The sequence below is a fragment of the Miscanthus floridulus genome, chromosome 9, assembly GCF_019320115.1.
Source record: "Miscanthus floridulus cultivar M001 chromosome 9, ASM1932011v1, whole genome shotgun sequence".
In the NCBI taxonomy this organism is placed as follows: Eukaryota; Viridiplantae; Streptophyta; class Magnoliopsida; order Poales; family Poaceae; genus Miscanthus; species Miscanthus floridulus.
The window spans coordinates 14333124-14349087 of NC_089588.1; the positions used below are offsets into that span (position 1 = coordinate 14333124).

Sequence of the window (15964 nt, forward strand, 5' to 3'; positions counted from 1 at the left end):
CGATGAAATTTCGGCCGAATTTCGTAAAATTCGGTAAGTTTAGTGGTGGCCAAATTTTTTGCAATACTGAAATTAACAACCCTGCCGTGCCAATGAAAAAGTGGCATATAAGATTTTTAACCGCATTGTAGTACAGATCGATGGGCTATTATAATTCTAGCAATAAAATAAAAAATTCATATTGATCCTAATAACATTATCTAACACATACTCCCTCCTTTCCTAAATAACTGTCGTCGTTGGTGTGCGTGCCGCAAGTTTGACTCGATTTGTAAAAAATGCGTGCAACATTTGTATCTCCAAATAAATTTATTAAAAAACTAGATTCAAAGATCTTTCATTATTTACTATAATTATTAATGTTTTTAATACATATTTAATCAAAGTTGTTTCTCGAGAAGCGAAAACGATAGATATTTAGGGACAGAGGTAGTACATCATACTGTAATTACTCCCTCCTGTCCATTTTATCTGGCGCAAACGCATATCAAGATTCAAACTTTAAAAGCTTTGAGCAATAATTAGGTTAATAACTTTTAATTATTATAATACACTTAATATGATTAGAATTGTAAGGAATTATACTATCCAATGATTCTAAGTTTATAATATAATATAATATAATATAATATAATATAATATAATATAATATAATATAATATAATATAATATAATATAATATAATATAATATAATATAATATAATATAATATAATTAATGGTCAAAGTGTAATCTAGAAGACTATGTCATTCTAACTTGCACCAAATAAAATAAAAAACTGGACCTACGAGGGTATGACCACCTATAGGCATTGCATTAAGAAAAAGACCTTCTCACGCAGGCTCAGAAAACCCATGAACCCCTGCCCCACCCTTACACAGCGGCACCGTCGCCTTGTGAGAACGGGCCGGTCCTTAAACCTGTGCTTTGGCGTGGGACAGACGAGGGGATTTTTTTAATCACAACCTGAAATTCGCTCCCACGGGAAGTCAAACCCAGAAACTGAGGAATGTCGTCGGGACGCTCTAACTAGTTGGACGAGAGGCTCTTTGGCTGCCCCAGATAAAATGGACCGGAGAAAGTATTTATTACCCTATGTATCCGACCGTTGTAGTGTTTTTTTTTTCAAAAAAATTGTCTACATAAAGCTGCATGAAAGCTACACCACCATTTTGTGCCCAAAAAAGATTCAGGATCGAACGGACAGAGGCGCTAGCTTGCTGACACGCAGCTGCTAGAATCAATGTCGTCTGGAGCAAAGTGTGCTTATTTTCTGGAAGACGTGTTGTGACAAGAGGGAAAGCACAAGCGTTGAGTACGAGTGCCCCTGGAAATCCGAGTCGCTTTTTTTTCATGGCACTTTCGTTTCGTACAGTAGTCGTATAGACACGGATTCCTGGATTCTTGGCCCTCGAGCCTCTCACGTTCACGGATAGTCAAATGCTCACCGTACCTAAAAGGCTACTAGTACTTGTAGAATCTCTCCAAAAGGTCGATGCTTTGCCGCTGATCAACAAGCTATAGTCAGCTCAGCTAGGCAGGCAATGGGGTCCAGCGTTTGTTTAACATATCAACATAGGGGGAAATGAGTTTTTATCATAATAAAATCTGTCCCATAGTCTTCATCATATTAGAAAATTAACATACAAACATTTAGATACTACTGTCAGAAGAAATGTGTACCGTGTTTAGCTGACATGGTACTGTCGAAAGAGTACACAATGAAACCTACAACTTGTAACGGTCTTTTGTGTCGGAGAAATGAGAGTGGTAGTATTAGCCTAAAGACTAGTACTAAGGCGGGCTTGATTAGCTCCTTCACTTAGAGTTTAGTCCATATCCCATCGGATGTTTGACACATGTATGGAGTATTAAATATAGACTAAAAAATAATTAATTGCACAGATTACGACTCATTTGCGAGACGATTTTTTAAGCCTATTTAGTCCATGATTTGACAATGTGGCACTACAGTAACATATGCTAGTAATGGATTGATTAGGCTTAATAAATTCGTCTTGCGGTGTAGTGAGGACTCATGTAATTTATTTTATTATTATTATAAAAAAATTCATATATAACATCTCGACGTGACACGCCGACGTGGCACTCTTGAGCAGTTGAGAAAATCAGGAGGTGAGCTGTTCTTGTTTGCAAGAGGAACCGGTAAACGTGGCGTAGACGTAGTAGAGCAGAGCTGAAGCGTTTAGATCAAATTTTTTTTTGGTTTTGGCTACTGTAGCACTTTCGTTTGTATTTGGTAATTAGTGTCTAATTATGGACTAATTAGGTTTAAAAGTTTCGTCTCGCGATTTCTCACTCAACTGTGTAATTAGTTTTTTTTCGTCTACATTTAGTACTCCATGCATGTGCCGCAAGATTCGATGTGACAGGTACTATGCAAAATTTTTTGGCAACTAAACGGGGCCTAACATGGTCAATCAAGAGATCTCAGACTGTGTTGTCCAAAACAATCACCCTGTTCGTTTATTAGTTTCAGCCAGTTCAAACCAGCCAGTCAACAGTATTTTTCTCTCATAACAAACCAGCACCAGCCAGCCTAAACCAGTCTAAAAACCAACCAGCGATCATACCGAATAAAAGAGAGAGATCTCAGACTGTAGTAGTCCAGAATCCAGGGCTCCAGGCTACAGAGTACGGGAATACACTGTACATCGTCAGCCTTTGAGCAGTCCGAGAAATGAAGACGGCGCAGCGCAGTCGACCGCAAAAACTGCAGAATAGTACTAGTACATGCAGCTTGGCAGCGAAGCGCAGTCCATGTTGGGCCTTGTTTAAATCAGAGCGTCACTCGTTGGGGTGTCTAGAAACCGATAAAAAAATAAATTATAGAATCCGTTGGTAATCCATGATACGAATTTATTAAACATAATTAATCCATATTAGCACATGTGTGTACTGTAGCACCATATTGTCAAATCATAGACTAATTAGGCTTAAAAGATTTGTCTTATAAATTAGTCACAAACTATGCAATTAGTTATTTTTTTTAGTCTATATTTAATACTCCATGCATGTGTTAAACATTTGATGGGATGGGGAGTAAATTTTAGAGGAGGGACTAAACAAGGCCTAGCTGCTGCATTTGCATGATTGTTCTGATTAGTACGTACTACTACAGTAGCTTACTAATCCACATTCGTCGTGACATCTCCACTGACCCACTGTTGCCTCGTCTCGTGATGATGCGCAGCGCATGCAATTGGCCTGCTTCCCCTGCATTGCATGCGCACGCAGTAGGACTTGGACGGGCACGTACAGTGCAGCTGTTGTTTCCTGGTTCCCGGAATCCAAATGACAGGAAGATCATGATTACGGACAAGAAGATCATCGCAAAGGAATGCATGCACGGAGCTGCCCTGTAGCTATAGCTCCATCTGTAGCCTGTAGTAGGTGTAGTGAAAGGAGACCAGGGCAGTTGGCAGAGGTGCAGTGCAGTGCACCCACACCCACCAATGGCACGGGTGGTCAGTGGAGAGCCGGGAGAGGACGGGAGGAGTGAACACTGAGCAGTGAGTGAGATTGCAGCAGCGGCGCGGCGGCTTGTCCCAGCGAGCCAGCCACCAGCTCGTGTCTCGAGGCATGCATGCTCTCGTCTCGGCCGGCGCCCGCCAGACGGCAGTCACCAGCCGCAGCAGCGCGGCAGCAGGCTGAAGCATGCAGTGGCCAGTGGGAAGCAGCAGGCCAGGCAGCAGCTGGAGCTAGCTCAATGCTCGTGAGCTCGTCTCATCAGTCATCACGGCATCAGCAGGCAGCAATGGCGCCGCAGGGACATGCGTAGCACGCCCATGGCATGGATCCAGCGTTACAGGATGCATGCCAACCAACGCTAGTGCCAGCATCGGAATCGGGGAGTACGCGTTCGTACTATCATCTACCCTAGTAGTAGCTCATTTCTGAGCTCAGCTTAGCTAAACTGAGCCGAGGTGGACACATACAAGGTCGCTTATTTGTTTGGTTCCTCGTATTTAGCCGTTCTGACTGAGTTTTAGTATGCCGTTTGGTTGTCCGCATATGAATACGACGATGTTGTCTGAGATGAAATAGGTAAGACAAAAGTTGTTAATAGTTGTATATAATAAGAGCAGGTACAATAATTGGCTTACTGCCAAGCAAATACTAATGTGGAAAAGAGAAGAGAGAGATGATAGCTTCACTCTCATGCAAGCAATAAGTTGGACACGGATGCATATGTAGTGGTGGGTCATACACTAATTGAATGTGAGGAGGATTAAGATAGAGAAGGTGGAGCATCGTTAAAACTAACAATAAAAAAGTTTCTTATAGACAAATAAGAGATCACCGTTGTATAGTTTGGCTCTTGCAACTTGGCTAATAGCCAAACAGTTGGCTTTATTATTGAACTTGCTCTAAGGGACGTGCAAAACTGCCAGCAAGCCTAGACACATCGTTTCACTCCAGTCCCAGGTCCATGCATCTACCGATGAAGGGAAAGGCCGGGGTCCAAACGACATGCTTTTAGCAATGCAAGTTGGTTGCCAAGTAGGAGTACCAATGCAGGTAGCAACGCAATGCATGGTCAATGGAGCCGACCTCTGGGGTTGCAGTCCATGGCGGATTGGCGGCCGTGCGTGGAAATGGAAGCACGCACGTGATTGCCCGGCCGGCTGCCTAGGGACGACGCAGCACGACGGACAAGGATGGAAGAGAGGGCAAGCAAGAAAAGGCGAGACCCTTTTCGTCGGTCGGCCGGGAAGAAGGGGGAAGCGGAAACGAGGCCACACATGCATGCAATGCAAGGCACAAGAACAACTGGAAAAGCCGGCCGGGGTCCAGGCCACGATGCAACAGCCTTTCCACGAATCCCGTTGTCACGCTGATCGATTGAGTAGGGTATTCTAGTACGGCTACAACTCCTGTTTCCCCAACTTTGAGTCAAAAGCTAAAAAATCTGACTTAGGGCGTGTTTGGTTTACAGCTCCTAAAATTTCGTCATCTAAATCAGCTCCTAAAGTTTAATCACTTTCTATTTAACTCGGTGGACTAAAAGAGACAAAAAGAGGCATTTTAGTTCCTTTTAGTCAGGGTGTTTGATCCAAAATGACTAAAAGGTGAGGCAACCTGACTAAAAAGTGAGCTTTAGTCTCATTTAGCAATACTTGGGTGACTACTCGGCTAATACACTTTTTAGTCCCATTTAGTCATAGTATTTGGGTAAAAGTAACTAAATGGAACTAAATGAGACTAGAGGCCTATTTGGTTCCACACTCTAAAGTTTAGTGCCTCTAAAGTTTAACGACCTCTCTAAAGTTTACTGACCTCCTGTTTGGTTATAGTGACTAAAGACTACTAAAGAGTTGTCTCATATACACTTTAGTCACTTTTAGCTACCCCTTAGTGGCCCCTAAACTTTAGTGGGGTGTTTGGCATTTTAGTGACTAAAAATAACTAAAGTATTTAGAGGGGTGAACCAAACAGGGCCTAGATTTAGGAGATGATGAGTGAACCAAACACCCCCATAGTATTTGGCGTCGTATGAAAAACAAAGCAAAGACATAAAAATAATAATATTCCTATATATAGAAAAATTGTACGTATGCATCACCATGCATGCTCCATGCTCATACATGTTATCATGCTAAAGAAAAAAGTCCCCCGCCCCGGCCCACACAGCCCTGCCAAATGTCAACGCTTCTTCTTCAGTTTCAAAGCTACCCTTGGAGGGGACTTCCTTTTTTCAAGTAAAAGTAGAGGCAACGATGACCGTTCGATGTCCCCGCAACGAACATCATTGTTGCTCTGGCATGGCAAGTTTTTTTTTTCTATTTTAGAAAAAAAAAAGACTTGGTCTGCCTTGTTCCTCAAGTTGATATATATATATATATATATATATACACACACACACACTAATCTGTCAACCTCCTCTCTTTCACACGATATATACATGATGAAAGATATAATATAAGCATTACAAGTGGGTGACCAAAATATATACTTATAGGATTCTTTAATGTATTTTTCCTAGTGGCATTCCCTTTGGAACACGAGATTTTTTTCTTGTTCTTACATTTTTCATGCGAAAATAAACTGATTTCTATAAAATCTCTATACAATTCCTATGTAAATTCCCTAAAAAAATCCTATGAAATCCATGTGATCCGAAAGGGTCGTTAGGCCCCATTGGAACACGAGATTTTTCCTAGAAGCAAATAAAGTGCGATGGCCGCACTACTTAAATTATTGTTCATAATGCTGGATAATTTATAAGTAAATTTATGGGTTTACAACTTTCTCTATAATACAATGATTCTCTCTACAAAATTAGTCGTCATGTGTATTTTTTTATTTTCATGGGATTTTGTCTTTTTAAGGTGTATTGTAGATATTAACATGTTTTTTTCCAGTGGATTGAGCCATTCCATAGGAACTTTGTAGGATTCCAAGATGCCAATCCTTTGTTCCAAAGGGCCACATAGGAAAATTTTCTATAGGTTTAGAATCAAGGCCTACAAAATTCCTCTATGAATCCTTTGTTTCAAAGGGGGCCTCAAACAGTTTTACAAACAACAAACTGATTTGGGTTTTGAGGAAAATGGAAAAAGATGAACCCCTAACAAATGTGCATCTAAACTCTAAAGATAAGCAATTGGCAAATCTTTCATCCACCTCCTAGATATGCTTGTTCGTTCAACTCTCCCGTATGGTTTTCTTGTTGTCTGCCCTAGCTTGGCTGCCTTCTAGTCAACATTTGTCGGTGTTTTCGGACCACCGATGAGTAAATTTGTATTTGTGCGTCTGGCTCGGATGGTGTGCTCGGAGGACACAAGGGTTTATACTGGTTCGACAAAACATTCCTACGTCCAGTTCGCTGCTGCTCGTGTTACCATCACTTAGTTTGTAGTAGGGGTTACAAACAAGTGAGAGAGAAAGAGGATCCCAAGTCTCTAGTGGAAGGATTGAACGGGTACTGAGAGCTCGATTATCGCTTAGCCGTGTGCTCATGTCGTGCTCTTGTGCCCCCCCACTAGTAGAGGCGCCCTGCTTCCAATTTTATAGGCGAAGGGAAAGCGTGGGTTATAGAGAAGGAAAGGTAGAAGAACGAGAGAGAGAAAAAGGCTTATAGGGTCGCCGGGTCCTTCTCCTTCATGCTGGTCTCGCCGATCCTGTAGATGTCAACAGGGATGGCTCCATGTCGTGGCCCTGTTCATCACTGGCGCCATGCACAGGCATCATCTACCGGGCATGGCGTTCCACTCTGTCCTGGCGGACGTCGTGGTGAGCTGACGTGCCTGTTAGCGTCCGTGCGAGGATTAGGCAGAACAGCACCGGCATGTCTGACACTGTTCTTGATGTGCCAGTTTCTTCCCTAGCGTTAGAGTTTTGACCCAGGCCCATACGCTTGGACCTAGAGTGGTTTGGACCTAGAGTGATTGGCGGCGGTATGGGTCCCCGTCGGACGAGACGGAAACCGCATCCTTGGGGTCGGGCGAGATGGAGCTTGCGGCCTTGGGCGAGATAGAACCCACATCCTTGGGGTCGGGCGAGATGGAGCCCGCACCCAAGGGGTCAAGTGAGACGGAACCCATGGCCTCAAGGTCGGGCGAGATGGAGCCCGTGGCCTTGGGGTCAAGCAAGACGGAGCCCATGGCCTCGAGGTCGGGCAAGACAGCACCCGCGGCCTCGAGGTTGGACGAGACAGAGCCCACGGCCTTGGGCGAGACTGAACCCATGTCCTTGGGGTCGGGCGAGACCGAGCCCGCGGCCTCGAGGTCGGGCGTGATGGAGCCCATGACCTTGGGGTCAGGCGAGACGGAGCCCACGGTCTTGGGGTTGGGTGAGACCTTTTAATACATCTTGATCTATCCAGGAAAGTCAACGTGGGCGCTAACTTCCTTGCTTTGGGTATCCCTACTATCGATACTCGACAGTAGCCCCCGAGCCTATGGAGGACTAGAATACTCCTTTAGAGACTTTTTTGGATGGGAGGACTCTAAGGGCCTTGGCCTTCTTTTTGTAGCCCATGGCATGTCCTGGTAGGACGGCGATTCCCCAAACCATAGGATTCAGGAGGTCGGAAATTTTTTTCTTGATTCAAGTCCCCTAGGATCCGATCGGTCCGTTGTCGTACTACAACCATGCGTTCGGTCTCCTAGTGAGTCCAACTTCCCTCAAGCCCCCACGCATAGCAGGGGTTCAGTTGAGGGTTGGCTCATCTTTGTGATCGTCGTCCCTCTAGCATATTTTTTGATAAAACAGAGGGGCTGAGCCATGCCATGTTTTTCCTCGATGAATGAAACATGGTGTTCAGTGAGCTATTAATGGGCTAGTCCGAGTGGGGCCCTAGCTTCTCATTTGCGGGGTCCAGCACAGGTCAGCTAGTGACTGACTCTAGACTCTTGGCGGCCAATCCATATATTTCTTGGGTTCGTTCAGCCGGTCCCAAGTTCTCGTTGCCTTTCTTTGAGAAAAACCCATGGATTGGGAACTAAACAAGACTCGAACGTGGGTCGGGACACCCACGGCGCTTGTGCGCCCGGGTACTAGCCGTTAGTGGGCCCATCCCTTTCTACCCCTCGCTCTAAGGGTGCTCCGGAGCGGCTGTGAACCCATCGGTGGGCTAGCCTTCGAACTCATGGTCCCAAATGGGCCGTAGGAGCATTTTTAGCTCTGCATCTCTCCTTACCTACGACGGTTCTTGGCCTATCGACCAGGAAAACCATCATCCGGCGTGTCCTTTGAGGGCGCGGCCAGAGATGCGTGCGCACGATCTTCGAAGGGAGGTGACGTGATACGGCGCAGCGGGCATGTGAATCTAGGCGAACGGTTTGCCTTCTCACCCTGCTCCATCCTAAAAATAGTGGCTTCCCTCTTCATGTTTCTGCACACCAAAACCATAGCCTTACCTTCTCCATTTCTTCGCCGCTGCCGTTCGGATCTGTCATGCTTGCTAATCCACTGCCGGAGCCCTAGATCTGTAGCTTTCGTTTCTTCACCGTCGCCTTTGCTTCTCCGCAGCCGCCTCCATCCTCCATGGATTTGTGGTACCGCTCTAGTGTTACCCATGCATGCATGGAGGGACTCGTTAAGCATGGTCTTCTCCGTGGGAGACCGATGCGGTGGAGTGGCTCGTGCCCGGTCGTGAGGATGTGCCGGTGCCACCCGACAGCTATGTCGTCTCCTTCGTGACCTTCCACGAGCGTAGACTCGCAGTTCCTCCCCACTCGTTCTTCCAGGGTCTACTGCACCACTATCAGATTAAGCTGCAACACTAGAACCCCAATGGGATCCAACATATCACGGCCTTCATCGTGATGTGCGAGGGGTACCTAGGGATCGAGCCCCACTTTGAGCTATGGAGATATTTCTTCTCCATCTCCTTGATCAAGAAGAAGGAGAGAGGTCGGGAGACCCTTCTTCATCAGTGATCCATCGAAGTACATTTTCTAGTACTATTGGTCGACGACTGCTGGTGACATTGGGATCTCGGTCCACTCTGTAACAAAATCAGCCAGCACTTGGGACTTGATGGTCATCCGAGGGGCATATGAAATGCCTTGAAGCATCAGCTCGAGTGCCCACTACGCGATTCTTCCTGTGGCATCCTAGTTTTGGATGACCTTGCCAAGAGGGAAGGACGTCACGACCATCACCGGATGCGACTCAAAGTAGTGATGCAACTTCCTTTTGGCGATAAGGACGGCGTACAGGAGTTTCTGGATTTGGGGGTAGCAAGTCTTGAAATCGGATAAGACCTCACTTATTAAGTACACGGGATGCTGCACTTTGAGGGCATGTCCCTCTTCTTCTTGCTCTACCACCAGGGTGACGCTGACCACTTGCGTGGTGGCCACAATGTAGAGCAAAAGTTGTTCCTCATTGGTTGGGGAGACCAGGATCGAGGCTTCATTAAGAGCTACTTGACCTTATCAAGTGCCTCCTGGGCCTCGGGCGTCAATTTGAAGCGGTCGGCCTTCTTCAGAAGCCAATAGAGGGGGAGACCTCATTCGCCGAGGCACGAGATAAAGCAGCTGAGCGCAGTGAGGCACCCTATAACTCATTATACCCCCTTTATGTTCTAGATCGGGCCCATCCTGGTGATGGCTGAGATCTTCTTTGGGTTGGCTTCGATGCAGCACTCGAAGACGATAAAACCCAGCAGCATACCCCTCAGGACCCTAAAATCGCACTTCTTGGGGTTGAGTTTGATGTCGTTTGCTCGAAGTTTCACGAAGGTCTGCTCTAGATCGGCTACGACCTAGTCAGCCCATTTGGATTTGACCACGACATCGTCCACATAGGCCTCAACAGTCTGCCTGATGAGATCCCCAAAACACTTGAGCATGCAGCATTGGTACGTAGCCCCCACGTTCTTTAGGCCGAACAACATTGTGACGTAGCAGAATGATTTGAATGGGGTGATGAAAGATGTCGCGAGCTGGTCGGACTCTTTCATCGTGATTTGATGATAGTCGGAGTATGCATCAAGGAAGCAAAGGGTTTCGGACCCTGAGGTCGAGTCGACTACTTGGTCTATGCGTGGCAAAGGAAACAGATCCTTTGGACACGCTTTGTTGAGACCCGTGTAGTCAACACAAATTCTCTATTTCCCACTCTTTTTTCATACAAGATCGGCATTGGCTAACCACTCAGGGTGGTATACTTCCTTGATGAACCCAGTCGCCAAAAGCTTCGCAATCTCCTCGCCGATGGCCCTACATTTCTCCTCATCAAAATGACATAGGCGCTGGTTCACCGGCTTGGAGCCTGGCCTAATCTTCAAGGCATGCTCAACGACTTCTCTCGAAATGCTTGGCATGTCCGAGGATCTCCACGCAAAGATGTCTCTGTTGGCGTGGAGGAAGTCAGCGAGCGCGCTTTCCTTTTTGGAGGAAAGCGTGGTGCCAATGCGCACCACTTTGCCCTCAGAACCACTAGGTCTATGAGGACCTCCTATGCACCCTCTACAGGCTCAAAAGACCCAGCCGACCACTTGGAGTCGAGTGCTTCTTCGATGACCTCATCCCTGATTGTTGCAAGCTCTTTGGAGGCGACAATTGCCGCAGCGTGTTCGCAGCACTGGACCTCGCACTCGTACGCGCACTGGAAGGAGGTGCCAATGGTGATGACCCCACATGGACCCAACATCTTCAACTTCAGATAGGTGTAGTTGGGAATGGCCATGAACTTCATGTAGCATGGACGTCCTAGGATGGTGTGGTAGGTCCTGTGGAACCCGACCACCTTGAAGGTAAGGGTCTCCATCCTATAATTGGTCAGATCCTTGAAGGTGATGGGCATATCAATCTGCCCAAGTGGCATGGTCTGCTTTCTAGGCATGATGCCATGGAAAGGCGCCCTGGTCGGCCGGATGCGCGATCGATCGATGCCCATGGCGTCGAGCATTTCAGCGTACATGATGTTGAGGCTGCTGCCTCCATCCATCAGCACCTTAGTGAGCCGCTTCGTGTCGATGATTGGATCAACCACGAGTGGATATCTTCCCAGCTGTGGGATGCTTTTCGGGTGGTCGGTCCGATCAAAGGTTATGGCAGACTCCAACCATCAGAGGAAGGAAGGCGCGAAGGGCTCGGCTGTATAGACCTCACGGTGTGTAAGCTTCTAGCGGTGCATGGAATCATAGGTCGCCGACCCTCCGAAGGTCATGAGGTAGCCATCTAGCATTGGAAATCCACCATCCTTCCCCTCGGCGTCGTCTGCTGTTGGCTTGGGCTCCTTCCTATGCTCCCTCTTGTTGGAGCTTCTAGACAAGAACTGCTTCATGAGGATGCAGTCCTTGTATAGGTGCTTGACGGGGAAATCATGGTTCAGGCATGGCCCTTCGAGCAGCTTCTCGAAGTGGTCCGGGATACCCTCGGTGGGCTTTCGACCCTCCCTTGTGGTCGGTTGTGGCCACGAGTGAGCCCTCACGCCGCCGCTTGTTCTTCTTGTTGGGGCGGTTGGAGGCGCCTTCATCGACGTCCTCATCCCGCTTTCCCTTGCCCTTGGGGCGGTTGAAAATTGCCCCCACCGCCTCCTCGCCCGAGGCATGGCTAGTGGCGATGTCAAGGAGCTCCTTGGTGGTTCATGGGCCCTTACGTCCTAGCTTATGAACCAATGACTCGTAGGTGGTCCTAGACAGGAAAGCTCCTATGATGTCGGCATCGGCGACGTCGGGCAGCTCGTTGCACTACCGTGACAAGCACTAGATGTACCCATGAAGAGTTTCCTCGTACTTTTGTCAGCAGTTTTTGTGATCCTATAGGTTCCCAGGACGCGCGTATGTGCCCTGGAAGTTTTCCACGAAGATCTCTTTTAGCTCCACCCAACTTTGGATTCGGTTGGGCGGAAGGTGTTGCAACCATGTTCGCGTCGAATCGGCTAGGAACAATGGAAGGTTGCGGATAATGAAATTGTCAGTATCCGCTCCACTAGCTTGGCAAGAAGGCTAATGATCCTTAAGCCATAGTCTAGGGTTTATTTCCTTAGAGTTTTTAGGATGTTGGTCGACGGTCAGTACCGTGGTGGGAAAATTGCGTTGAGGATGTATCGGCCAAAGGCCTGAGGTCCTGACAAGTCGGGGCTCAAGCTTTGGTGCTCGCCACTGTCATAGCGTCCGCCATGATGAGGGTGGTAGCCATGGCTAGCCTCCTCCCTCTCATCATCGCAGGAATGCCTGTGGGCGTCTAGGGTGTTGTGTGCATCATGGTGGAGGCCAAGACGCTCATGCACTAGGACCATAGCGCGCGCCCTATCACCTCGCTGTGCTTGTTGGACTAACACATCCTTGTTGGGTCACTCTAAGGGCATGCACTGGCTGGTGCTGAGCTTGTGTCATCAGGATAGTGAGCTCTCAGCCTACTGCGCTGCCGCATGCTTGATTAGCGTGCGAATCTCGCGATGGGCCCGATGATCCTCGGGCGTCGCAGGCCCCGGAAGCCCCTGGAGCAAGGCCGCCATGGCAATGATGTTCTGGCTTGCCCTGGTGAAGTGTGGGAGGGCTTCGTCGTCCTTAATGATCCTCCGGTCCACGTCGTCAGCCACGGCGCGCACACGCCCACTGTCTCCGTGGCGCTCGATCTCTCGCTCAAGCTTCGCGTGTTCCTACTCGAGCTAGAGTCATGCTTCTTCGAGCTCTTGATGCCACGCCCTTAGCTACTCTACCTATAGGTGAGGTGGGGCCCCTACATCCCCCTCGACCTTATTGTCGAGGTCGTCTGTTGGGGTAGCCCCTCCCTCATGGATGTTGACGATGTATCCCTCGGGGGTACCTGCCATGAAACACTCTTGCGTGGGGAGATCGCTCCCCCTGCTGGAGTCAAAGTCAAAGGGCGACCCTGATTCTCCCATGAGAAGGTCATAGAAACATTCCATGATGTATTTGGTCATCCCCACGAACTCATCGTTCATAGAGGATGGGTCCAAGGTGGCCAACGGTTTCTGTGGCGTTACGTAGACCGAATAGGAGCGCAGTCGGGGTGCTCCGGATGAGGTATTCCGGGGAGAGCGGCTCACCTCCGATAGGCTGTGTCATGATGTTGGTGAACGAGAAGGTGAGGCAGCGTAGGTCCTCCCGGGACAGTTGGGATCCTAGGAAGGCGCTGAGCTGGCGCTCTAGCCTCCCATAATCGAAGCCAAGGAGCTGGCCGCTCCTGGGGGCATGGGGCTCCGGTGCATGTAGCTGTAGCTCCTCAAGCACCTCGGCGATCGTGTTGAGGCCAGTGGAGTGGAGAGGCTGGATGGCGGCGGGAACCTGCGCCAACTCTCCCTCCATCATAACGATGAAGTCTAGGTTCCCGAAGTGCACGTGCGTGCCTAGGACCCAGCTGATGCCGTGACTAGCTGAAAGGTCCTAATGGCTAGAGGGGGGTGAATAGCCTATTAAAAATTTCTACAACAACACTTAGCAAACCTGTTAAACAATTATGAGGCAAAGCAAGTGCTACGCTAGCCTACTAAAATTGCAAGCCACCTACCACAATTCTAGTTTATATAGTTTCTATCTACACAATAGCTAAGTCACTACACTAAGTTAGTGTACTCTCAAAGGCTAACTAAAGAGCTACACTAACCAAACTAACAAGCTCTCACAACTAGCTACACTAAAGAGCTTGATAACTAGTTTGCGGTAATGTAAAGAGAATGAGCAAGATGGTTATACCGCCGAGTCTAGAAGTGAACCAATCAATCACAAGAATGAAGACCAATCACCTCAGAATCAAATAATGACACAATGATTTTTACCGAGGTTCACTTACTTGCTGGCAAGCTAGTCCTCGTTGTGGCGATTCACTCACTTGGAGGTTCACGCGCTAATTGTCATCATATGCCAAACCCTCAATAGGATGCCGCACAACCAACTCAAGATGAGGATCACACAAGCCACGAGCAATTCATTAGAGTACCTTTTGGCTCTCCGTTGGGGAAAGGTCAAGAAGCCCTCACAATCATCATGATCAGAGCCGAAGACAATCACTAACCTGCGCTCGATGATCCTTGCCACTCCAAGGCGTCTAGGTGGCGGCAACTACCAAGAGTAACAAGTGAATCCCACAGCAAAACACGAACACCAAGTGCCTCTAGATGCAAACACTCAAGCAATGCACTTGGATTTAGTCCCAATCTCACAAAGATGATGAATCTACGATGGAGATGAGTGGGAGGGCTTTGGCTAAGCTCACAAGGTTGCTATGTCAACGCAAATGACCAAGAGAGGGAGCTAGAGCCGGCCATGGGGCTTAAATAGAAGCCCCCACAAAATAGAGCCATTATACCCCTTCACTGCGCACTGCTCGGGGTGACTGGATGCTTCAGTCAGATCGACCGGACGCACCCTGCCAGCGTTCGGTCAACGGATGGCTACCACATCATCTCTCTCTTCAAATACTGAGCGCCCGATCCCAATGGTCAAGTGATAACCGGACGTAGCACGGTGTCAGTAAGCCTCCACACGCGACCGGACGCGTCCGGTCATGCTCGACCGGACTCACCTAGCATCCGATCACTCACTGTCTCCTCTGTGCACTGCCATGTCAGCAGGACCGGACGCACCCTGCCAGCGCCCGGTCAAAGACCGACGCCAGCCTCTTCACTGTTCCACTGACCGGACACTTCGGTCCAGTTGAGGCCAACGTCCGGTGCACTCTGTGAAACCCTTTCTTTTCTGTACAGTGCGCCGGTGAAGTTACTTACCCTTGCTCCCAAGTGCTAAACACAATGTGTATCACCTTTGTGCATGTGTGTTAGCATATTTTTCACAAACATTTTCAAGGGTGTTAGCACTCCACTAGATCCTAATTGCATATGCAATGAGTTAGAGCATCTAGTGGCACTTTGATAATCATATTTTGATATGAGTTTCTCCCCTCTTAATAGTATGGCTATCGAACCTAAATGTGATCACACTCGCTAAGTGTCTTGATCACCGAAATAAAATGGTTCCTACCATTTATACCTTTGCCTTGAGCCTTTTGTTTTTCTTTCTCCTCTTCCAAGTCCAAGCACTTGATCATCACCATGGAAACACCATCATCATGTCATGATCTTGATTTGCTTCACCACTTGGAGTAGTGCTACCTATCTCATAATCACTTTATAAACTAGGTTAGCACTTAGGGTTTCATCAAATCACCAAAATCAAACTAGAGCTTTCACTAGCCATCCGAGGCCTGATGTGGACGTCGAGACACGCAAAAAGCCCCTACCTGGCGCCAACTGTCGGTATTTTCGGACCACCGATGAGTAAATTTGTATTTGCGCGTCTGGCTCGGATGGTGTGCTCGGAGGACATAAGGGTTTATACTGGTTCAGGTGGAACGTTCCTACGTCCAGTTCGCTGCTGCTCGTGTTACTGGTACTTGGTTTGCAGTAGGGGTTACAAACAGGCGAGAGAGGGAAAGGATCCCAAGTCTCTGATGGAAGGAGTGAACGGGTACTGAGAGCTCGATTGCCGCTCAGCCGTGTGCTCGTGTCGTGCTCTTGTGTT

At 47.9% G+C, this 15964-nt stretch overlaps 1 protein-coding gene across 1 annotated transcript; it reads right to left on the minus strand.

Annotated features, from left to right (window-relative positions):
* Nucleotides 1–10932: 10932 nt before the first annotated feature.
* On the minus strand, nucleotides 10933–11424 carry LOC136479283 (uncharacterized). Its single transcript, XM_066477203.1, has 2 exons — nucleotides 11224–11424; nucleotides 10933–11133 (listed from the first exon to the last, which is right to left on the minus strand). The coding sequence occupies exons 1-2, from the start codon at nucleotides 11422–11424 to the stop codon at nucleotides 10933–10935; spliced, it is 402 nt and encodes a 133-aa protein (XP_066333300.1).
* Nucleotides 11425–15964: the final 4540 nt, after the last annotated feature.